We start from the raw sequence: 23,253 nt of genomic DNA on the forward strand, positions 1-23,253 counted from the left end.
GTATGCAAACCTCCAGATGTCAGACACTCAGATTAGTACCAAAAGCATGTATATAGAGTATGAACCAAAACACCGATTTTGTTATGCTGTCTACCGCTGTCAATAAAATGTGCGAAAACAGTAATTAAAAGTATCACTAGAGCTATGGAGCACAGGAAATGTCTATCTGTGAGTGATTGACTTGTAGATCTCGCATGGATGAAGAGGTTGAGTGTTTGGTTGTTGTACTGAAGATCCTGTGTTTATAGCTCAATGAAGAATTTTTTTTAAAACTGTTTACATGTGAAATTGCTATAAGGGGGAACATTTTCTTCACATGTTAAAGGACTTTTTGGGGTTCGTAACACTGTTATTTAGCCAATCTGCTTTCGCATTGTTAGTTGAACCTTATGTACTTATTATTGATCTTATTATTAATTGCTGGCCGCTGTGTCAGAGCGGTTCTAGGGGCTTCTATCCGCTACCGAGCTGCTGCTACGGTCACAGGTTCGAATCCTGCCTGGGGCATGGATGTGTGTGATGTCCTTAAGTTGGTTAGGTTTGAGTAGTTCTAAGTCTAGGGGACTGATGACCTCAGATGTTAAGTCCCATAGTACTTAGAGCCATTATTATTAATTAATTTGTTGTTACTGGGGTTTGAACCCGGAACCTTTGGCACGCCAAACTAATGCTTTACCAGCTTCCCCACAGAAGCTACATATGTTAGCTATTTACATTTATGCCCTTGATATCCTCTGTAGTTCTAGTGTTACTTTTAATTAACATTCATGCTCATTCTGCTGGACAACAGCACATAGTTCACTCTAGATTGGAGTTTTGATACTGTATTGACATACAACATTTGGTATCAGTCTGAGTGTCTGAAATCTGGAGGTTTGATAGGTAAGCTCTTCAGAACATTATTTATTTATTTGTAAGGAGTTTGTTCTCAAATTGGCGGTGGATAATGCATCGCTGTCAGTCATCTGCCAACCATGCATATACGGTTATACAAGTATTAGTACTTGTATTTGAATATTGTTTCATTACATGTTAATGTATAGCAAGACAGCTTTATGGGTATTAAATAGAAAATTGTGCGCTATTTTAATAAACATACTCCAGTCACATTAATGAGACCACTGCATATGTTTGCTGTCATTGTGCAATAACCGCCCACAGACAGCGGGTGACAGTACTTGCAGTGCTCAGTGTATAAAGTGTGATCAGGGATGTGGAAAACAGTGCAGTTATTGTTGTAATGCAGAAATGGAGTGATATATATGGTGCCCAAAGCAGCGTAATTAGTGGCTCTCAGGCCAAGGATGGAAGCATTTCGGAAACAGCTAAGTTTGCAAACTGATTGTGTTGTTGAAGTATACTGCGCATGGCAAAAAGGCGTTATCCATAACTGGCACTGAGGCAACTATGGTTCATCGTGAGCCATAGAAGACGGGGCGAACAACAGCTACGGAGATGAGTATGTGCGAATAGACGTGCAACTGTTGGGCAACTGACGACTAACAACAGTGTCTCTGAATGAATGTTCAGCAAGTGTTGCTTCAGCAGTAGGCACCTGATTCATGTGGGCAAGCTGACTGGTGTTCATTGGTAAGAAAGGCTGGAATTTGCATACCAGTGCCACAACTGAATGTCCACTGAGTGGCAAGTGGCCTTTTCAGATGAATCACATTTTATGCTCCATCGGAAAGATGGCCGGACCCCCTGTGGATCTGGGGGTTAGAATAGGCCCAAGATGTCCCTGCCTGTCGTATGAGGTGACTAAAAGAGTGTCTCACTTTTTGGCCCTAAAGTTCAGGTCGCATTTTATGGTTTGACCTGCCACTTTCCAAATTCTACAAAAGTGCGGGCCATATGGGGAAGGGCGCCTTACATAGTGCACGAGTTATCCATAGTGCCCTTAGATTCGATCTGAACCGCTTGTGAAAGTCTTTGCATCTCCACCTGCAATTCAGCTGTGTGGGCGAGGACACTTTCCAGGGTATGTCATCTTCTTTTGTTGTCTCCTGTCCTCTTTCGCCCCCAAGACAATATTGGATTTCTCTGCATTCAATATCCAGCACAGTAGTCAGTCTGTTGTGGTGGGGCCATCATGTACCCATTTGGTGGTAGCCCCCTGACAACACAGGGATCGCAGTGTTGATGCCAGAGCTGCAAACTCCCCAGATACGCCAAGGAATAGATACCTGTCTTCCTGGGGCATTAGGACTTCCGGCAGCGGCTATCCTGCCAGGTAGCCTTTGCTGTGGCCGCGTGGCGCCTGTGGGGAAAGCTCCCAGATTGGAGTGGGTGGCATCTGGGTGGATGACCTGCAATGAAACAGACTAAGTCGTCTCTTGCTGGTGACCTTATAGCACCAGCAGTCTCCAAGAGGGACAAGATTGAGTACAATGCTGATGGATATGACCCTAAATCTTCTCCCTCCCTCGCTACACCTTTGGAGGAACGTAGGGCCACAGAAAGAAGAGAGCCATATTCACCTCGGTATTTAGTCTACCTACGAAGCCTCTGTTTGTTGTTGAACACCTTGAGGATAAGTTTGGGGAAGTGACAGCACTGTCAAAGATGAGAAGCAGCGCGGTCTTGATTCAGTCAGCATCCCCAGCCCAATCACGGGTGTTACTTGCTTGTGACCGACTGGGTGATATTCCTGTTTCCGTCACTCCCCATAAAAGCCTCAACATGGTCCAGGGGATTATTTTCCATTGCGACCTCCTCTTGCAGTCTGACGACGAGCTCCACGCCAATCTAGATAGATCATTTCATCAGGCACGTTTATTACAGGGGAGCCAAAGACAACAGGGTTGCTACTGGGTGCCTTCATCTTGGCCTTTGATGGTGATTCATTGCCTGATAAGGTCAAGGTGATGGTTTACCGCTGTGATGTCAAACCGTATGTCCCTCCTCCTATGCGGAAATTTGGGCACATGTCTTCCTGCTGCACGTCCAATGTCACATGTGAAGATTGCGGACGTCCACTGCATTCGGATACTCCATGTGCGCCTCCTTCCACTTGTATCAACTGTGGAGAGCAGCACTCTCCCTGCTTGCCAGACTGCACAGTACTCTAAAAGGAGCAGAAAATCATGGAGTACAAGACCCTGGACCAATTGACTTGCACAAGGCTAACTGTAAATTCGAAAGATTACACCCTATTCGGTTGACGTCGACGTATGTTGCAGCTAAATCACCATCACCGTCCCAAGTGCCAGTGTCTCCTCACTCTGTGACACAAACAGGCCACCAGAGTACATCTGCCCCCTTGATGGTAGGGGGAAAATCGTCCGTTGCTCCCAAAGCACCTACTTCAGCAGCAAGCCCCCCCCCCCCTTTTCCAAACGTTGGGGACATCAGTCCCCTCCCCCCTCGCCCCCCCCACCCCCACCCCCAGCCGGAGAAGCAACACCCCCTCTGGCTCCTCTCATACAGAAGGGCCCCCGTGGGACCCTCTCTGCCAAGGTCTCCACTAATGCCACAGTGGACTCTCACCAGTGGCTAAAGGAGCCAAAAGCTGCTGGACAAAGAGCTTCATGGTCTCCAACAAAGAAGTCTGCAAAGAAAAAGGACCCTCTGGTGACCCCAACACCACCACTCCCTACCATTTCTACACCTGAGGATGAGGTGGAGATCTCAGTGTCCCCTGACGACCTGGATCTCACTGATGCCTTACCCACAATAGGAATGGATACAAATACTCAGTCAGTGGCAGGAGATGACCCTGAGGCGTAACCTGCCTCCTTGCATGCTTCATGCCTTCCGAGCCTCAAAAAAGTCATCATCCAGTGGAATTGCAGCGGTTTTTTCCAACGCCTGGCTGAGCTATGGCAACTGTTAAGCTTTACACTTGCTTTCTGCATTGCATCCAGAAAATCTGGTTCCCAGCAGTGCAGACCTCTGTCCTCCATGGCTATAGGGGATATGACAAGAAACATAGCGACTGTAATAGTGTGTCAAATGGAGGATGTGTCTGTCATGAACTCAGTATGCAGTGAACCTGTGCCCCTTCAAACCCCTCTTGAAGCTGTGGCTGTCAGGATAAGGACGGCGCAGGCAATAACGTATATCTTCCTCCAGATGGTGCAGTACCCACAAACACGTTGGCTGCATTGATTCAACAATTCCCTAAACTTTTTCCTACTTTCAGGAGATTTTAACACCCATAACCCCTTGTGGAATGGCACCGTGCTTACTGGCCGAGGTAGAGATGTCACAACTTTCCTGTCTCACCTCGACCTTTGTCTCTTAAATACTGGGGCCCCCACACGTTTACATGTGGCTCATGGCACTAGCTCAGCCATTGATTCATCCCTCTGCAGCCTAGGACTTCTCCCATCTGTCCACCGGAGAGCCCACAATGACCTGTGTGGTAGTGACCACTGTCCCATCATCCTGTCACTCCCCCAGTGCCATTCCCGCAGACGTCTACCAAGATGGGCTTTAAACAAGGCAGACTGGGAAGCTTTCAACTCTGCTGTCACTGTTGAATCTCCCCCACATGGTACTATCAATGTGGTAGTTGAGCGGGTCACTAGAATGGTCATTTCTGCGGCGGAAAACACGATCCCTTGTTCTTTAGGGTGCCTCCGGCGAAAGTCAGTACCTTGGTGGTCGCCAGAAATCACTGAGGCCATTAAAGAGCATCGGTGAGCTCTACAGCGACATAAACGGCACGCTTTCCTGGAACATCTAATAGCTTTTAAACGACTGTGTGCCTGCGTTTGCCAGCTTTAAAAAAGACAGAAACAGGAATGAGAGGTATGTCTCGACCATTGGGTGCCATACATCACCTTCCCAAGTCTGGATGAAGATCAGACACGTTCGTGGGTACCAGATCCTGACAGGTGCCACTGGCATTAACATTAATGGCGTTATCTAATGACGCAAATGCAATTACTGAGCATTTTGCTCGAGCCTCCGAGTCGGAGAATTACCCCCTAGCATTTCGCACCCTCAAACGGCAGATGGAAAGGAAAGTCCTATCGTTCACTGAATGTCACAGTGAACCCTATAATGCTCCATTTACAGACTGGGAGCTCCTCAGCATCCTTGCACAATGCCCCCAACACAGCTGCTGGGCCAGATCAGATCTTCCCTAAATCGTTTCAGGCAAATGCCGGGATGGTTCCTTTGAAAGGGCACGGCCGATTTCCTTCCCCATCCTTCCCTAACCCGAGCTTGCGCTCCGTCTCTCATGACCTCGTTGTCGACGAGACGTTAAACAACACTAACCGAACCTAACCAGATCAGATCCACAGTCAGATGATGAAACATCTCTCGTCCGACTACAAGCAACATCTCCTCGTCATCTTCAACCAGATCTGGTGTGACGGTGTCTTCCCTTCACAGTGGCGAGAGAGCTCCATCATCCCCATGCTCAAACCCGGCAAATATCGGCTTGATGTGGATAGCTACCGGCCCATCAGCCTCACCAACGTTCTTTGTAAGTGGTTAGAATGTATGTTAAGTCGGCAGTTGTATTTGGTGCTGCAGTCACATGGCCTACTGGCTCCATGCCAGGGCAGCTTCTGCCAGGGTCGCTCTACCACTGATGATATAGTTTCCCTCGAGTCTGCCATCCAAACAGCCTTTCCAGATACCAACACCTGGTTGCCGTATTTTTCATTTATGAAAAGCTTACAACACAACCTGGCGACATCATATCCTTGTCACATTATACGAGTGGGGTCTCGGAGGCCCGCTCCTGATTTTTATCCAAAATTTCCTGTCACTCCATACTTTGAGTCCAATTTGGTGCCTCCCATAGTTCCCCCCCATATCCAGGAGAATGGGGTCCCTCAGGGGGCCTCTGTGTTGAGTGTCTCTCTATTTTTAGTGGCCATTAATGGTCTAGTAGCAGCTGTAGGGCTGTCCGTCTCAACCTCTCTGTATGCAGACGGCTTCTGCATTTCATACTGCTCCACCAGTACCGGTGTTGCTGAGCAGCGGCGCCTACAGGGAGCCATCCACAAGGCACAGTCGTGGGCTGTAGCCCACAGTTTCCAGTTTTCGGCTGCAAAGTTGTGTGTTATGTGCTTCTGTCGGCGTCATACCGTTCATCTGGAACCAGAACCTTACCTTACTGACGATCCCCTCACTGTGGTGGAGACTTATTGATTTTTAGGACTGGTTTTCGATAGCCGATTGACTTGGCTTCCTCACGTCAGCTGAAGTGGGAATGCTGGCAGCACCTCCATGTCATCTGCTGCCTGAGCAACACCAACTGGAGTGCAGATCACTCTATGCTGCTGCAGCTCTACAGAGCCCTTGTTCAATCCTGCCTTGACTATTTGAGTCTGTTTTATGGTTTGGCGGTGCCCTCAGCGTTGCATTTACTCGACCCAGTGTACCATTGTGGCATTCAACTAGTGATCTACATCTACATCTACATTTATACTCCGCAAGCCACCCAACGGTGTGTGGCGGAGGGCACTTTACGTGCCACTGTCATTACCTACCTTTCCTGTTCCACTCGCTTATGGTTCGCGGGAAGAACGACTGTCTGAAAGCCTCCGTGCGCGCTCTAATCTCTCTAATTTTACATTCGTGATCTCCTCGGGAGGTATAAGTAGGGGGAAGCAATATATTTGATACCTCATCCAGAAACGCACCCTCTCGAAACCTGGCGAGCAAGCTACACCGCGATGCAGAGCGCCTCTCTTGCAGAGTCTGCCACTTGAGTTTATTAAACATCTCCGTAACGCTATCACGGTTACCAGATAACCCTGTGACGAAACGCGTCGCTCTTCTTTGGATCTTCTCTATCTCCTCCGTCAACCCGATCTGGTACGGATCCCACACTGATGAGCAATACTCAAGTATAGGTCGAACGAGTGTTTTGTAAGCCACCTCCTTTGTTGATGGACTACATTTTCTAAGCACTCTCCCAATGAATCTCAACCTGGTACCCGCCTTACCAACAATTAATTTTATATGATCATTCCACTTCAAATCATTCCGCATGCGTACTCCCAGATATTTTACAGAAGTAACTGCTACCAGTGTTTGCTCCGCTATCATATAATCATAAAATAAAGGATCCTTCTTTCTATGTATTCGCAATACATTACATTTGTCTATGTTAAGGGACAGTTGCCACTCCCTGCACCAAGTGCCTATCCACTGCAGATCCTCCTGCATTTCGCTACAATTTTCTAATGCTGCAACTTCTCTGTATACTACAGCATCATCCGCGAAAAGCCGCATGGAACTTCCGACACTATCTACTAGGTCATTTATATATATTGTGAAAAGCAATGGTCCCATAACACTCCCCTGTGGCACGCCAGAGGTTACTTTAACGTCTGTAGACGTCTCTCCATTGATAACAACATGCTGTGTTCTGTTTGCTAAAAACTCTTCAATCCAGCCACACAGCTGGTCTGATATTCCGTAGGCTCTTACTTTGTTTATCAGGCGACAGTGCGGAACTGTATCGAACGCCTTCCGGAAGCGATGGGAGCTTTTAGGACGAGTCTGGTGACCAGCGTCTTTGCGGAGGATGGAGTCCCTCCACTGCAGGTCAGACGTGCACAACTGCTCACCAGTTACGTTGACACGTTCGTAGTTCTCCTGTGCATCTGAATTACCGTCTCCTTTTCCCACCCACGGCGGTTCTTCTCCCGTTTCGGTGGCCCAGGTCAGGGCTTACAATTGCAGTTTGCATCCGATCCCTTCTATCTGAACTGTAGCCCTTGCCTTTACCACCTGTATTTGAGGTCCAATTGTGTACGCCTCCATGGTGTACACCTAGGCCGCGGCTTCGCCTTGACCTTCCACATGTCCCAAAGGACTCAGTTCACCCTGCGGTTCTCCACTGTCACTTCATCTCGATTCTAGACATGTACCAAGGCCATGAAGTGGTTTACACCGACAGCTCGATGGCTAATGGTCATGTCAGCTTTGCATATGTCCATGGAGGACATTTTAAACAGCACTTCTTGCCCGATGGCTGCAGTGATTTCATTGCAGAGCTGGTGGCTATATCTCTTGGTCTTGAGCACATCCGTTCATGCCCAGAGGAGTCGTTTCTTCTGTGTGCTGACTCCTTGAGCAGCCTACAAGCTATCGACCAGTGCTACCTTCATCATCCTTTGGTAGTGGCCATCCAGGAGTCCATCTATGCCCTGGAATGGTCCGGTCATTCTGTGGTGTTTGTGTGAACCCCAGGACATGTCAAAATCCCATGCAACGAACTTGCTGACAGGCTGGCCAAACAAGCTACATATAAACCGCCTATGGAGATCAGCATTCCAATAACTGACCTGCATTCATTTTTAAGTTGCCAGGTTTTTTGGCTTTGGGAGATGGAATGGCATAGTCTCAGTACACAACAAACTGCATGCCATTAAGGAGACTACGAATGAATGGCAGTCTTCAATGTGGGCCTCTCGCAGGGACTCTGTGGTTCTCTGCCGACTTCGCATTGGCCACGCTTGGGCAATCCATGAGTACCTCCTGCGCCGTGAAGACCTGCCTCAGTGTCAATGCTGTGCCTGGTTGCCAGTGGCCCATATTCTGGTGCACTGCCCAAGTTTGACTGCCCTGCAACAAAATCTTAGGTTACCGGACTCATTGCCGCTAGTTTTATCTGACAACGTCTCGTCGGCCAATTTAGTTTTAAGTTTTATTCATGAGGTTGAGTTTTATCATTTGATCTAAATTTTAGCACATGTCCTTTGTCCCTCTGTGTGTTCCACCGTAGTGCTTTTAAGGTGGAGGTTTTAGTGTGTTGCAGAGTGACTGACTTCTCCTTTTTATTCTTAGGGTCAGCCAGCCATGGTAATCTGTTTTGTCGTTTTAATCTCTCCTTCCTGTTTCTTGCGTTTCTGTGGTTTTCTTCTCCCCTTTTTTCCATTTAAATGTTTGTTGCCCTTTCGTCATTCTTGTGGTTTTTCCTTTCTCTCCATTTTGTGTTGTCAGTCTTGCTTGTTTTATTCTCACCCTTGTGGCATTGTTTTATTGAGAACAAGGAACCGATGACCTAGCAGTTTGGTCCCTCCCCCACCCCCCCCACCCCCCTTTTAAACCAACCACCTAGACCCCCGCTCTCTCCCTATCTCCTCCTTCCTCTCTGTCATTCTTTTCATCCGTCCTCACTGGCCATCTCTACCTCCGCCCCTCTGTGTAGAAACACCGGAGATGTCAGCGTGACGCTATACAGTCCCAGATTTGCAATTGGTGGCCAAAATTGTAACTAATTTTTTTTTTTTTTTTTTTTTTTTTTTTTTTTTTTTTTTTTCTCCAGCATACATTGGTTCCGCATTAATGCATTAGCACATCTACAAAGTTTCACTGCCATATGATAGTTACAGCCCACACTGTACCTCTGTGAGTCTGTGTATTTTAATTACAACCACCTGATAAAGTCAGTCTGCAAGGCAGTATTATAAAGGGAAAAGAAAGTAGATGAGGATAATTTGGGAGATATGAACTGAGAGAATAATTTGAAGAGCGCTGAGAGACCTTAGCCAAGACAAAGCACCTTGAATAGATGAAATTCTTATGGAATTATTGAGATACTTGAGAGAGACAGACATGACAAAACTTTCCCTCATGGTATGCAAGATATATGAAACAAGTGAAATACCCTCAGTTTTCTAGTAGAACGTAATAATTCCAATTTCAAAGGAGGCAGATGTTGACAGGTGTGAATATTACTGAGCTCTCATTTTAGTAAGTCATGATTGTAAAAATATTGACATGAAATATACTGATTGGGAAAAGAAGTCTGAACACCAAGAATGAGTTGTGCAGGATAAATGGAAGTTGGTAGGCACGTTTCTACATTTGAAAGATGACGTCTGATCAAATTTCATGCCAGTCTCAGAATATGCTACTAGAAGTGGCACCGTAAGGATGCAAATCAGATTTGCTTTAAATATGTGCTGCAATGGTCATGAGTGTTACTTACCTCTGAGACTGGACGTAGTGAGTTGATGGTAGTCAAGAATGCCTTAAAACGATGAAGAAGCCGTTAACAACAGCTAACAGAGTTTGAACGAAGTTGTTTGTAATAGGGGTATGAGAAGGTGGATTTTCCTTTTGTGTTGTTGCAGAAAGATTTGGCAGGAATGAAACCACTGTACGTGTTTGCTGGCAAAGGTGGCCATGGGAAGGTACAGTCACAAGACAGAGATGTGGACGGCCGTATGGTATTACCAAGAGGGAAGTCATTTGCGTTCAGCATGTGGCAGTCGGCAGCCTACTGTGTCTGCAGCAGCAATTCAAGCAGCAGTTGGCAAAACAGTGACACAACAAAGCTGTTATGAATAGATTACTTAGAGGACAGCTCCAAACCAAACTCCCTGTAGCGTACTTTCCACCGACCCCAAACCACCACTATTTGCAACTTCAGTGCTGTCAGGCGACAGCTTATTAGAGAATGAAGTGGAGGTCAGCTGTGTTTCTGTGTTTCCTGATGATAGCTGATTCTGCCTCGGTGCCAGTGATGGTTGTATGATGGCTAGGTGGTGACCAGTTGAGGACCTGCAGTGAACATATCTGCAGCCTAGACACAACTGGACCTGCACCTGGAATTATGGTCTGGAGTGTTATCTCATATGACAGCGGAAGCACTCTCACAGCTATCCCATGCACCAGGACTGTAAATTTGTATATCAGTCTGGTGATTCAACCTAATGTGCTGCCATTCATGAATAGCAGTTCAGGGGGTATTCCCTTACAGGGTAATGTTCGCCTGCATACCACTGTTGTAATCCACCATGCTCTACAGAGTGTTGACATGTCGCCTTGGCATGCTCTCGATCACCAGATCTGGCTACAATCGAGCACATATGAGGTATCCATCAGATGACAACTCCAGGGTCATCCACAGCTAGCATTAACTATCCCTCTATTGATCAATGAAGTGGAACAGGCATGGAACTCCATCACCCAAATTGACATCCTGCACCTATACGGCACAATGCATGCGTGTTTGCATTCAACATTCTGACGGTTACGCCAGTTATTAATGTACCAGCATTTTGCATGTACAATGGCCTTTCTCATGCTTACATTAACCTTTGAACTAGCAGTATTAATCATTTAGATATGTTACCTAGGCAAATGTATTCCCAAAATTCCATTACTCTACATTAATTATTTCTTGGTGTTGACATTTTTTTTCTGTCAGTGTGTTTAGAGAAGAATGTAAAAATTGATCAAAGCTAACATTGGAGAAGATGAATGTGGTTTCTGGAGAAGTGTAGAAACCTGTGAGACAATACTGACCCGACAACATGTCTTAGAAGAGAGGCTGAAGAAAGACAAATATTTGTTTGCAGCACTGTAGATTCAGAGAAAGCTTGTGGCAGTATTGACTATAAGACTCTGTTTCAAGTTCTGAATGTAGGAGAGAGAAAATAGAGATAATGAGATAGGTGAAAGGAAAGCACTAGTTCAGGGGGGAGTGTGACAGGATTGTAGCCTCTCCCACATCTTAGTTTATTATTCAGGAAGCAATAAAGGGAACAGAAGAGAAATTTGACAGGGAAGAAGAAGAAAGAGGGAGTGGGAAGGAACGAAAATAAAAAAAATTGCACAAAGGAGTTAGAATAGCAGATGAAAGGAATGGAATAGTGTCCTGAAAAGGGGTCGTAAGATTAACAACAGTGTAAGTAAAACAAGGGTAATGGGATGCAGTAGATTTAAATCAGCTGAAGAAATTAGATTTAAACTTAAAGTAAGTTATGTGACTTTACTCTTTCTGAAGAAGATACCCTTAGTTATACTGAAAACTGATGAAGATTTATAACAAGAAACTATGCAACCAATAGGCTGTATACATCATTTATTGAAATGTTAAGTTGTTTCTGAGTGGGAGAGCACAGTCCCCTTGTGATTCACTGAATAATACATACAGTTAGTCCCGCCTTTCTCCTCTGTAACTTGAGTACTTATTGTCCAATTCTACAGTAATTGCAGACATGACATTTCATTACTAACGTTACTGGGTGTTTACTTTTCAAAATGTAGTCAATGTGCTTTCATGCAATAAATTAGTTGGGCTACATATTGTGTGTGCAGATCATATGTGATATACCAGGGATCATATTACATTTCAGCAACCTGTGCTACAATATTACTTGATTTGGGGACTTCAAGAAGGACTTAGCTATTTACAGTATCTCACCTTTGCATGTAATGTGCATTGTTCTTAATTATTTTGGGTATGATTGGCTTCATTGTTGTGTACATATGAGTGTTCCTTTTTTTTCAGGAGGAAGCTGTGAGCTGTTATTGTAGTGCATCTCACACAGATAATAACTATTCTACTGATGAACATGACAGTATACGTGGTGATGGTGGAGTTGTTGCTAAAGGCGGTTTGCATCTCAGTGATAGTGGGGCAGATCTGTCAGAGTGTGATGCTACAAATCAAACAGAATGGGAAAGATACTGGTCAATTAATGGAGAACGTCTTATCTGGGAAAGCTGGATTTCAAAATATGGGGAATACATAAACCCTGACTACCTGAACCAGGTAGATAAATTTAATATTGAAGAACAACCGGCAGCTTCAGAAGGAAGTGCTAATGCAGCAAGACAGTTAAATCAGCATGTAGAATCGCCAACTGAAAAAGCCCCCACTGATAACAGAAATTTTCCACTTGATGCAAGTTGTGCAAATTTGGTGGATACTGATGCAGTGAATACACCACAGTGTATTGTTGATGATAATGGTAAAAGTGATATAGAGAAAACTGAAGAATGCAACATTTCAGACCAGCTGCAAGTTAAGGATGAAATTGAACAATGGAGCCTTCCTTCACCTCCAACCACAGAAGAAACTTCAAGTGACAGTCTCAGCAGTAGTGAGTACAATCAGAGATTTTCTAATCGCTGTGAGTCTGCAAACAGTGGACTTGCTAACATGACAGGTACCACAGACTCGATGACAAATGTCACACGTATAACAGTTTCTTCCTTGGACTTTAGCTGTGACACTGAAGACTCTGTTCGCAGTGGTTCTCTATTCTCCTCATCAGGTGAAAGTGCCAGTGACGGTCAAGCTCTGACAGAAGCTGATTTGTACTGGCAAGAATTGTGGAAACAACATTTTCAGGAACAGTACGAAAAACATCATCGTGCATTTTTGGAAAAAACATTTGACAGTAATGCTCGTGAAAAATCATTGCAGCCGCAGTGCTCTTATGATCCTTTGGAAGAGCGTGATTCAGAAAATTACTGTAGTTTAAAGCATAGTAATGAAGGCTCTGACAGAGGACTTCATAGAGTGTTGGATGTAGAGGAGATGGAGTCATTAGACATAGAATCTGTAGAGAAATCTGAAGAATGTCAAAATAATGATGAAGTTAGTTCAGTAGGTCATGAGAAATTGTCACAGAATGAAGTTATACCTAACAGTGTTCCCAAAAGCATTCCAGGAAATGAAAATAAAGGCAAAAACAGAAGTGATAAGAAGAAAGAAAGGTAAGCAACTACGAATAGTCAATTATGTTGCTGAAATATAAATTACTTTTGTCCTCCCCCCGCCCCCCTACCACCACCACCACCACCACCACCACCACCACCACCTCAGTATTTGATTATAGAACTTTGATACACTTTCAGGTTTGTATATGACAACATTTTTGGCGTTAAAAATCTACACAAATTCTGCGGGTGCTGGTCATGTAAAGACTAGGTTTCTCCTTTTTTAACTTTTTTTTTTTATCAGTGAGAATAGAATTCTGTAGAGAATGGAGTCCAGTGTAACATCATTTTTGTTTTAATTTCTGACAAGTCTCCAATAGAGTTCTCCATTGCAGCCTAGAAAATGTGTGCTTTAAGAATATAAGGCTAGACATGTGATTAGATCTGAAGACAGCTTAACAAACAAAACTTTGTAAGGAGAAATCGTTGGAACCTAAAGTGACAGGTGTACCTCAAGGAAAAGTGATAAATCCTGTAGTATTCATGGTGTACACAAATTATCTAGTATATAATTCATGGGCAAGACGTTGATTTTGAAAGTGTTGCACCATTGGGAAATTGTTTCCGAGCTCTGGAAGCAGGTGATTATTTGCTGACCCTCTACATTACAAACTATATTTTACAAAAAAGTCAACATTGCATACAACGCCATTGCGGGACAGTCACTAGAATCAGTGTCAACCAGTAACATTATTGATTATCCATCTGGAGTAATTTAAGATGTAATAATCACATTAGTCTAGTTGTGGGGAGAACAGGTGGCAAGCTGAAATTCATTGTAAGAATCTGTTTGTCCACAGAGAAGATTGTTGGCAAAATTTTTGTCCTATTTACTCCTATAGTTTGTTGATTAGCATTGGATCTGTACCAGCTTGGATTAATTGAAAGCAAGAACTCTCAAAGAAAGGCTACGTAACTTGTCAAAGATTTCTGTAGTCATTATAAAGGTATCACAGAAAGAATGCTCTTAAAAATCTGAGAGCAGACACAAGAACAGCCACACGACATAAATACTTCTTCCTATACACACATTGTTTTATTAACATTACCGGAAAATTAGTGGGTAATAGTTAATGGATGCAAGTCCATTTCCTACTGTTTTAAGTAAACCAACAGTGAATAGAAAAAAAAGTGGAAGGAAATAAAACTAGTATGCTACATAAGGCATAGTGGAAAAGTACTTTTCCTGGTTGTGTAAGACTGTGGATCTTAAATAAAATGCACTTTTTTCTTGGTAGTCTCTTTTTATATCAGTCTACTTTACAAAACATTTTTGCAATGAATCATTAGCTCAAAATGTTTTCCAATCACAAATTTAGGTGTAATAGATGGAAGTCAGAAAGAGAAAGAGTAGACAGATATTTCATGAAGTCAAACTTATGAACCTTAAGTTTTTCCATCTTTCTGTGCAGTTCTGTTGCACTGATCAAGTATGATTTTTATTTCTTTTGCAATCCAGGCCACCTGTCACATTTTTTTTTTTTCAGGTAGCCGGTACAGAAGTGTTGCATACAATTGTGTCCAGTTTAATTTTATGCTTTGCATTGTAATTAATGAGAACGATACTAACTTCTCCCTACAAAACATTGGTAACATTGCATCCCCCCCCCCCCACACACACACACACAAAAGGCCCAAACATGCTTGCAGATGAAGCAACAGCTACAATTTTCTGCTTTCATTTATATGGTTTCATCTGTTGATCCAGTTTCGAGATCACCTTCATGCTCAAGAGAAATACGGCCATATTGAATTCACTTCCTATTTCTAAACTATTGAAAGTGAAAAAGCAGACCGCTGTACCAATTTTGGATGAAGCCCTGCTAAGTTAAAACATTCTAAACAAAGAAATTGACATGCATTATCTCAGTTTATTCATTTGAACTAAACATATCCAAGACTATTACTTTAGGAGTATAAGGGATCACACAACGAGAAGCAGAAGTGCTGAGTTGTTGACACACACACACACACACACACACACACACACACACACACACAAAGAAAGAAAACTTGCTGCTTTTGGAGTAACCCTTCCTTCAGCTAGGTCACTCACTAACTCAGTCGCTTTGCTAATACATCTTTTATCCCACTGTGAGACAAGACTGTCAATGCCTTCATGGAAAAAAAGTTTGCAATTGCCTACAGAATCATGATTGTATCCAGGTGTCAATTCTCTGTCTGAAGAACATTGACAGCCACAAATGCCTGCAACAGAATGATGCCGTCAGTTGACCTCCCAAGTCATTTGATCGTGATTGTGCGCTTTAATTTTTGAAAAGTGTGCACATACCGCTGTGCGTTAATTGTGGTGCCGTGTTCCAGTAATTCTATGAGCAGTGAGCCCTTGCAGTCAAAGAAAAAGGTCCTCATGACTTTCCCAGGCTGGCGTGCCTGCTGTTTCGACTATGCTGGAGAAGTTTCGCTGGGAAGCCCTCACGCATCCTGCATAGTGTCCCGATATCTCCCAATGTGATTTCCGTATTGTTTGCAGCCCTGAAGAAAGATATTTGTGGCCATCAATTTGCTTTGGAGGACGAGGGCATGCCTAGCGCAATCAGCATTCTGTAGGCAACTGCAAACAATTATCCATAAAGGCATCGACTATCTTGTTTCACAGTGTTATAAATGTAGTAACAGTTACGGTTATTACTTTTGAAATAATAAGTCGTTTACTTACATTTTTCCCATCTATCTCGTTTTCATTCTCATGCCACTTATATTTAAATTCTATCAGAACTTTCCAACAACTTCAAAAAGCGATATAAACGAGGCAGCTAGAAATAAAGTTTACATTTGACATATGTTTAACATGTACCAAAATAATAAACAAATAATCATTAATATCGACCCATATGTGTGCTAGGCTGCAAAATTTTTCACTTTACCCTCTTCATACAGGCATACTGGCTTCCAAACTACAGATCTATGTAGGAATGACATCTTTGGAAATTGCTTTTATAAGTGAATATTTTGTGTTGTTTACTTTCTTAAAAGAATGTGCTGTTTTAAAATTTTTCCATCATGAACATTCAACAAAGATTTATCTAAAAGTAATTCCTTTTTAGGAAAAAAAATTGATTTTTCACCTCAGACTAAAACTGTAGTTAGAAGCAAAGCACCATTACATATAATGTCCATTTCTGCTTTGAGATTGAAGAACACCTTTTCATCTTCCTACCACTTGTTGGCAAGCTAACAGAGCACTACTGTTGCTGATGAAGTTCACCTATGTCACTTGTATACTTTTTTCAACTAAATGGAAACTGAGGAACTGATCTAGTCTGTGCTGATTCCAATTTTTCATTTCATTATTCATCTCTGTACTCTGTGGTGAGTGCACATGTATATATATGAAATAAAACATTATGAACAGCTTAACCCAAATGATACCAACTGCGTAATCACCACCTATTAAATGCTATGTAGGTTATCTTCTCATCTACCACATGGTATTGATTGAATTTTTGAATATTGTGTAGGAGAAATGTTGGACATAATTTTGTGGGTTGGGTTATCATGCTATTTGAAAAATAACCTTCAGTATGAAAGTATAGTTTGTGTCATACAGGCTGTGCCACTTTATTCAGTCCAGTTGTTGCCAATAGGATTGAGATTGTGATGACAGTGTTTTATGCAGATGATAAATCCGTGGATCAATGATCATCCAATTTAAATCAACTCTCACAGCATTCAACTGCTCTGCTGGTTTAGATCTTTAGTATCATTATTTTTCGGTAAGTCTGAACAATAATCATTCCTTATTCCCATTATATATAAATAGTGGCAGTTACATGGAATTTTAAAATGATTCATTTGATTTTACAAAACTACATTGCCTACACAATTGAAAATAGAGACTGAGTAAATTTGAACTTGTGCATCCAAACTAAAAGTTCACTTGGCACCAGTTGTAATTTGCCATTTCATACAATTGCCGGTGGAGATCCTTCTGATGCAGCTAACTCCCTCACTTCCTCATTCGTTAACTAATGTGTTTAAGTCAGGATCTCGATAACACAGCAACAAAGGACACTTGCATTCTCTGTTCCAACAGCTGCAATTCAGTAACTGTTGTGCTTGCGTGCTGGTATTTTTGTCCAGAGTATAGCTCTGCTGCTTCTCAAAGCCTCCATGATAGGTTGGTCCTAAGGTACATAGTGATCTGACATTGTACTGTTGACCAAAGTCATCTGACCTTGCAATATGTGATCTTTTTATTGGGGGGGAAGGTCCTTTGAGATATTAGTTTCACGTATCTCCACTTCCAACAACTTTGGATGAACTTTGACACCACATAGCGACAACAGAGTTTGACAATTTCCTGGCTGTGTAAAATTGGATGATTCTTTCAAAAACAAAAAGCTTTGTAATTATTCCCAAGTTCCTATTTTCATTAGAGTAGAAGATACATTCTTGTGAAATTTGATGAATATTTTTGAAACACACTGTTTTCATTTGTGTTTACCACTACTAAACAGTCTGACTATAGACACTATCACTAAAGCAACAAAGAACAAAGATAGAATTAGGTAAGGATTCATACTACTTACTTATTCTAGATGGCTGCATGGCAGGCATTTGTTTTAGTTTTATGTGGCTTTTAGTGAGCACAGTAGAAAATAATTTGAGGGCAAGTGAATTGGTGGTTCAATAGTTGTCAGTCTAACATAAAGACAAGCTCATCATTACTCTGAATCCTGGTTATGTAAATTAACCATGCATTGTGTGCTGTCTGAGTAAGTGGTACAGTTATGTGATAGTGAAAGTTCTGTTATTCATTGTTCATGATGTGTCCTATCAATTGTAGGAAAGCACGGGGGACAACCAGCAAGCAGTATGATTTGAATGCAAGGAGTCAGAGACCATGTGTATTATGACCAGTCAATATGTGCGCTATACGAAAGTTACACATTAATGTCTGAGCAGCTTAGACAGTTATTCTGTTTATAAAAATTTGGATTCAAATCTTGTCAATCTGCTACCCTTCAAGCAGCGCTATAGTATTCTCTCGAACCAGTACCGAAGCCTTTATGAGATGCATCTTTGGTTAATTTATTCAGGGATGCTTCATAGGCATACACCATCACAGGGACTAAAAATCACAGCCCCGATTGATTTCTTTCATGTCTGAGCAGAGACAAAAAAAAAAAAAAGAACTAAGAATATTTAGCTAAATCTGTGCAGCAGTGCAGGTATGGAAATTTTGGACTTACGATGAAATGCTTGTATTTTGAAAACTGAAATGCTTATTTTTGGGCTGGCCTTAAATCTGATGGTCTGTCATAGTCAAACAAAGTTCCATGTTGGCCCATCTTTGGGCAATTTTCATTTTCATATTAATGTGTGTGTGTGTGTGTGTGTGTGTGTGTGTGTGTGTGTGTGTGTGTGTGTTGTTTTCATGGAAACTTCACAATATTTCGACAAAGTAGGTGCTTGTCTTCAGGTAAAAGTGTGGGGAGATGTGGTGGGGTGTCAGTTCACATGATAGTTACACCTGAAGGGGACAAGCAGCTGCCTTGTTAAAATATTGTGTATTTCCACGTCAGCATCTGTCATTATTCCTTAGTACCATTCAAGTTATTATTTCATTGGGAAAATCTCAAGCAGCCATTGAAAAATGTTAGGTATATTGAAGTATATGTAGTTGTAGCTTCTCTTGTACAGTTTTCAAGTATGATTGTACCTGTGTGTGACCTGTGCCCTATCTCTGACTTTGTTTGTTAGGCATGCATTATCTTTAGATATGATGATGAATGTTGACTTTTGGTTTGTTTGATTTAAACCCATCAAACAGCAGTTGACGGAACTAAAACAGTTTCAGAGAAAAGGGAAGGAGCCTACGGCAAGTTGAAGGTATAAATCGGTTTATGAGTTGAGCTGAGATAGTGTATTTGTCAGTGTCTACGAAAAGCACAGATCTGTAAAATTAGAAAACTACAAGCATCCATTTTCAGGAGTACGTGGTATGGTATCAATGTACTGTAAATAATTCTCATGTGTAGTCTCCCTTGCAAGATATTAAGAGAATGGTGCCAACAAATAGAGGATACAGGTTGTGCTGATAGGTGCAGTGAGCATCCTTTTCAATTATTCTGTAAAATGAGCATCCTTTTCAATTATTCTGCAAACTCTGTGTGCTTTATTGAATAATGGCTGATACTGGATGTCCAAATTGATTTCACCTTCAAGAGAATTTGTCTCTTCTGAATTTGAGCTAATCAGAGATAATGGCTGTGAAAGAAATTCAGTATGTTTACTGCTCAGTACCACATAATTGTGGAGATAATGGAATATGAACATTGTGATTGTGGGATGAAGTTCCTCATCTCATCTTTCTACCGTGATCATTGAATAGAAGAGACTTTAAAATATTGAGAAATCCATTCCTCACTTATAATGCTGAAAAAACCTGATATCATTCTGTTCTAAAAGATATGATGCAGGAATTTCAAAAAATGAGTAATCTGTTTAGTTAAGGTAATGTGTTACAGCATCATGTCATTTGATGCAGTAAGATTCCCAGTGTTTAGAATTGAGTTGAGACAGGTAGATATTTTAATAACTGAGTGTCTGAAAGTGAAATACGAGGGGTGTTTGAAAAGTCCGTGCAAAGTCGGAGAGATGGCACCACCAGCGCGTATCGAGGTCATTTTTAGTTACCAGCATCTTTGGAAAGAAAGCACACCAAGTTTCAGCCATATTGGTCTAATTCTTTGTGTTTGGTATTCGTGTGAATCAAGGAAGTCGAGTGGTGATTAAACATTACTTTATGAAAGGCAAAACACCTCAGGAGACTAAAGAGAAGCTTGATAAACATTACAGTGACTCTGCACCTTCGATTATAACAGTTTGAGTAGTTTCAAAATTTTTGGAGTGGCCATTTGGGCACAAGTGATGCTGAATGTTCAGGACGGCCTGTGGAGGTTACGAATCCATAAATCATTGTTAAAATCTATGATATGGTGATGGATGACAGAAGACGTAAGGTGCGTGAGATTGCTAGTGCTGTGGGCATCTTGAATGAACGGGTACATAATATTTTGCACACTCATTTGGACATGAGAAAGCTACCCGCAAGATAGGTTCCACGATTGACCAAAACCGAATCGTGTGAAGTGTTGCAAGCATGGTTTGCAACTGTTCAGGAAGAATCCGCAGGACTTCAAGCGTTGTTTTGTCACTGTGGATGAAACATGGATACATTACTATACTCCTGAGACCAAAAAACAATCTAAACAATGGGTTACCAAGGGAGAATCTGCACCAAAAAAGACGAAGACCAGTCCTTCGGCCGCAAGGGATGATCCTCATCAACTATCTGGAAAAGGGTAAAACTATTACAGGTGCTTATTATTCATCGTTATTGGACCGTTTGAAAAACTGAGCTGCAAGAAAAACGCTGGCAATTGGACTGCAAAAAAGTCCTTTTCCATCATAACAATGCACCAGCACACACCTCAGCGGTTGTGGTCGCAAAATTAATGGAAATAGGATTCCAACTGGTTTCACATCCCCCCTGTTCCCCAGACTTGGCTCCCTCGGACTACTATTTGTTCCCCAATTTGAAGAAAGATTTTATTCAAACAATGAGGTGATTGCATCAACTAATAGCTATTTTGCAGACTTGGACAATTCCTATTATTCGGAAGGGATCAACAAATTAGAACAGTGTTGGATGAAGTGTATAATTCTAAAAGGAGACTGTGTAGAAAAATAAAACACGTTTACCCCAAATACGTAAGTAGTTACTATTTTTGCACGGACTTTTCAAACGCCCCTTGTATGTACTGTTAAACCAAACATGACCACTGCCTAACACAAGATCGAATCTTGCCTGATAGTGTTGTGAGCATGTGGCATGGCAAGGAAAATATAGCAGTGGAACAGAGATGAACAGGCAACCATTCTAGCAACAACATGGGCCCCAAACAGGTATATTGTCTGATGTAGGCTACTTCAACAAAATCTGTTTGTTATGGCACGCGCCTGGAAACTGATTTTTTGGAAATTGTGACGCTGGTTGAGTGTTCACATCTTCCAGTCATGAGCGTCTGTGAAAACTGGTTTTTAGATGGTGAAACCATGACAACAAGGTGTTGGAGATCCATGCCTCATCACAGAGTATGAGGATCAGAGGCAGATCTGACAACAGCACACTGCTGGTGCTGATACACGTGCAAGTATTTTGAAACACACCATTCAGCGCACACTGTTGAATGTGGGGCTCCATAGCAGATGACTTCTGTGTATTTCCTTGTTGACCTAATGACATTGTCAGTTATAATTGCAGTAGACACTGAATCATGGAGATTTGAAAGTGGTTTTAAAGTGGATCAATGGAAATATGTTGCATGATGAGATGAGTACATGCAGCAGCAACTCGCTTCTTGTATCTGGTTACACTGTCATCCAGGCGAACGGCTGCTCAATGTGTACGCCACACCGTAGAAACAGGACAGTGTGTGCAGTATTATGCTATATGGGAAATTCTCCTGGGCTTCCACGAGACCTATGGTGATAATCAAAGGCATCATAACAGTTTTGCACTGTGTGAACATTATTTTGGATCACCTGCATTTCTTATTGTTCGCTGTTTTCCCTTATGATGATGGCACGTCACAAGACCAGAATCGTGTACATTGATTTGAGGAACCTGATAATTAACTTGTGTGTGTGTTTGTATTAGCACAAACTGCTGAATGGTGAGACAGTTTTTGCAGAACCTTTATTTAGACTGCTTCCCTGTTGTACTGTACTGTGATATTTTGGGACTAAACAAATTAATAAAAGTTTTTCCTTTCTCTTGAAAGAAACGTGTTTCGAGAACATGATCTCATGTTCATAGGATATTCCACACACAATAGCTGAACTTCATGCATCCAAGATTCTTTAACCTTTAAATGTCACTTTTGAGACAGTCATCAAGCTGACTTGATATCTCTGGACACGTGTTTCCTACAATTTCCTCTCAACAAAAATGTGATCTTTCACAAGAGGGAAATACTAAAATGCCTTCTAAATAGTTTGATCATTTTAAAAGATGGAAACAGAAAATATTTCTTGTTTAAGTGATCTGTGTGTAGGGTCTGAATGCATTCATGATTTTACACAGAAGTTGTTAGAAAGACTGCAACTTCCATAAGAGATCGTTTTCAGAACGCTTATCTAAGATAGCTCAGGTAGGCATCCTCTTAAGAGATACTTGTGCAAATTACCAGATATTTACTCTGTTTACAAAAACATTATGGCCAGATTAATGCGGAAGTCATCGAAACATGTTCATCAGCTTTACATTCAAAAGAAAATACTGTTTCTTACACATATTGAACTTTTTTGTGGCTTTGTTTTGCTTTGCATAAGTATCAGGCTTCTTCCTCCATCCCAAAAAACACACACACACACACACACACACACACACACACACCATTAAGCAGGAACCTACTGCACTTCACTTTAAAGCTGGTTGGTTTGAAGATATATTTTTGAAATTTATATACCATGCGACTGAAATGTGTTGTCATCTATTTAGAACTCTTAAGTTTTCAGTTGACATTAAATTTTGTATGAATATTCTTTTTATTATTTATGTCCAGCACAGGTATTTTTATCTCTTTTGTGCGTGGGGTATTTTTATCTCTTTTGTGCGTGGTGGATGTAACTTTTACTGTGGATCAGTATTATGAACATGGGTAGCAGCTTGCAAATATTTAAGCTGGTGGAATTGATACCTGCAGTATGTTGGTGTGAAGTTGGGTACTGTGTTTTTATAGGAAATGTGCTTTCATAAAACTTCAAATGTGATATTTCCTATTT

General features: G+C 42.0%; 1 protein-coding gene across 2 annotated transcripts in view; it reads left to right on the plus strand.

Annotated features, from left to right (window-relative positions):
• Positions 1-23,253, plus strand: part of LOC126253308 (trimethylguanosine synthase) — a 74,687-nt gene that overhangs the window by 8,804 nt on the left and 42,630 nt on the right. For both annotated transcript variants that reach the window (XR_007545939.1, XM_049954539.1), the window contains exon 3: positions 12,221-13,434. Coding sequence is in view for 1 of the 2 variants with exons in the window: in XM_049954539.1 (XP_049810496.1) it covers positions 12,221-13,434 (1,214 nt within the window). In the remaining variant the exon portion in view is untranslated. The remainder of the gene's footprint in view (positions 1-12,220; positions 13,435-23,253) is intronic.

The sequence above is a fragment of the Schistocerca nitens genome, chromosome 4 (genome assembly GCF_023898315.1).
Source record: "Schistocerca nitens isolate TAMUIC-IGC-003100 chromosome 4, iqSchNite1.1, whole genome shotgun sequence".
NCBI lineage: Eukaryota > Metazoa > Arthropoda > Insecta > Orthoptera > Acrididae > Schistocerca > Schistocerca nitens.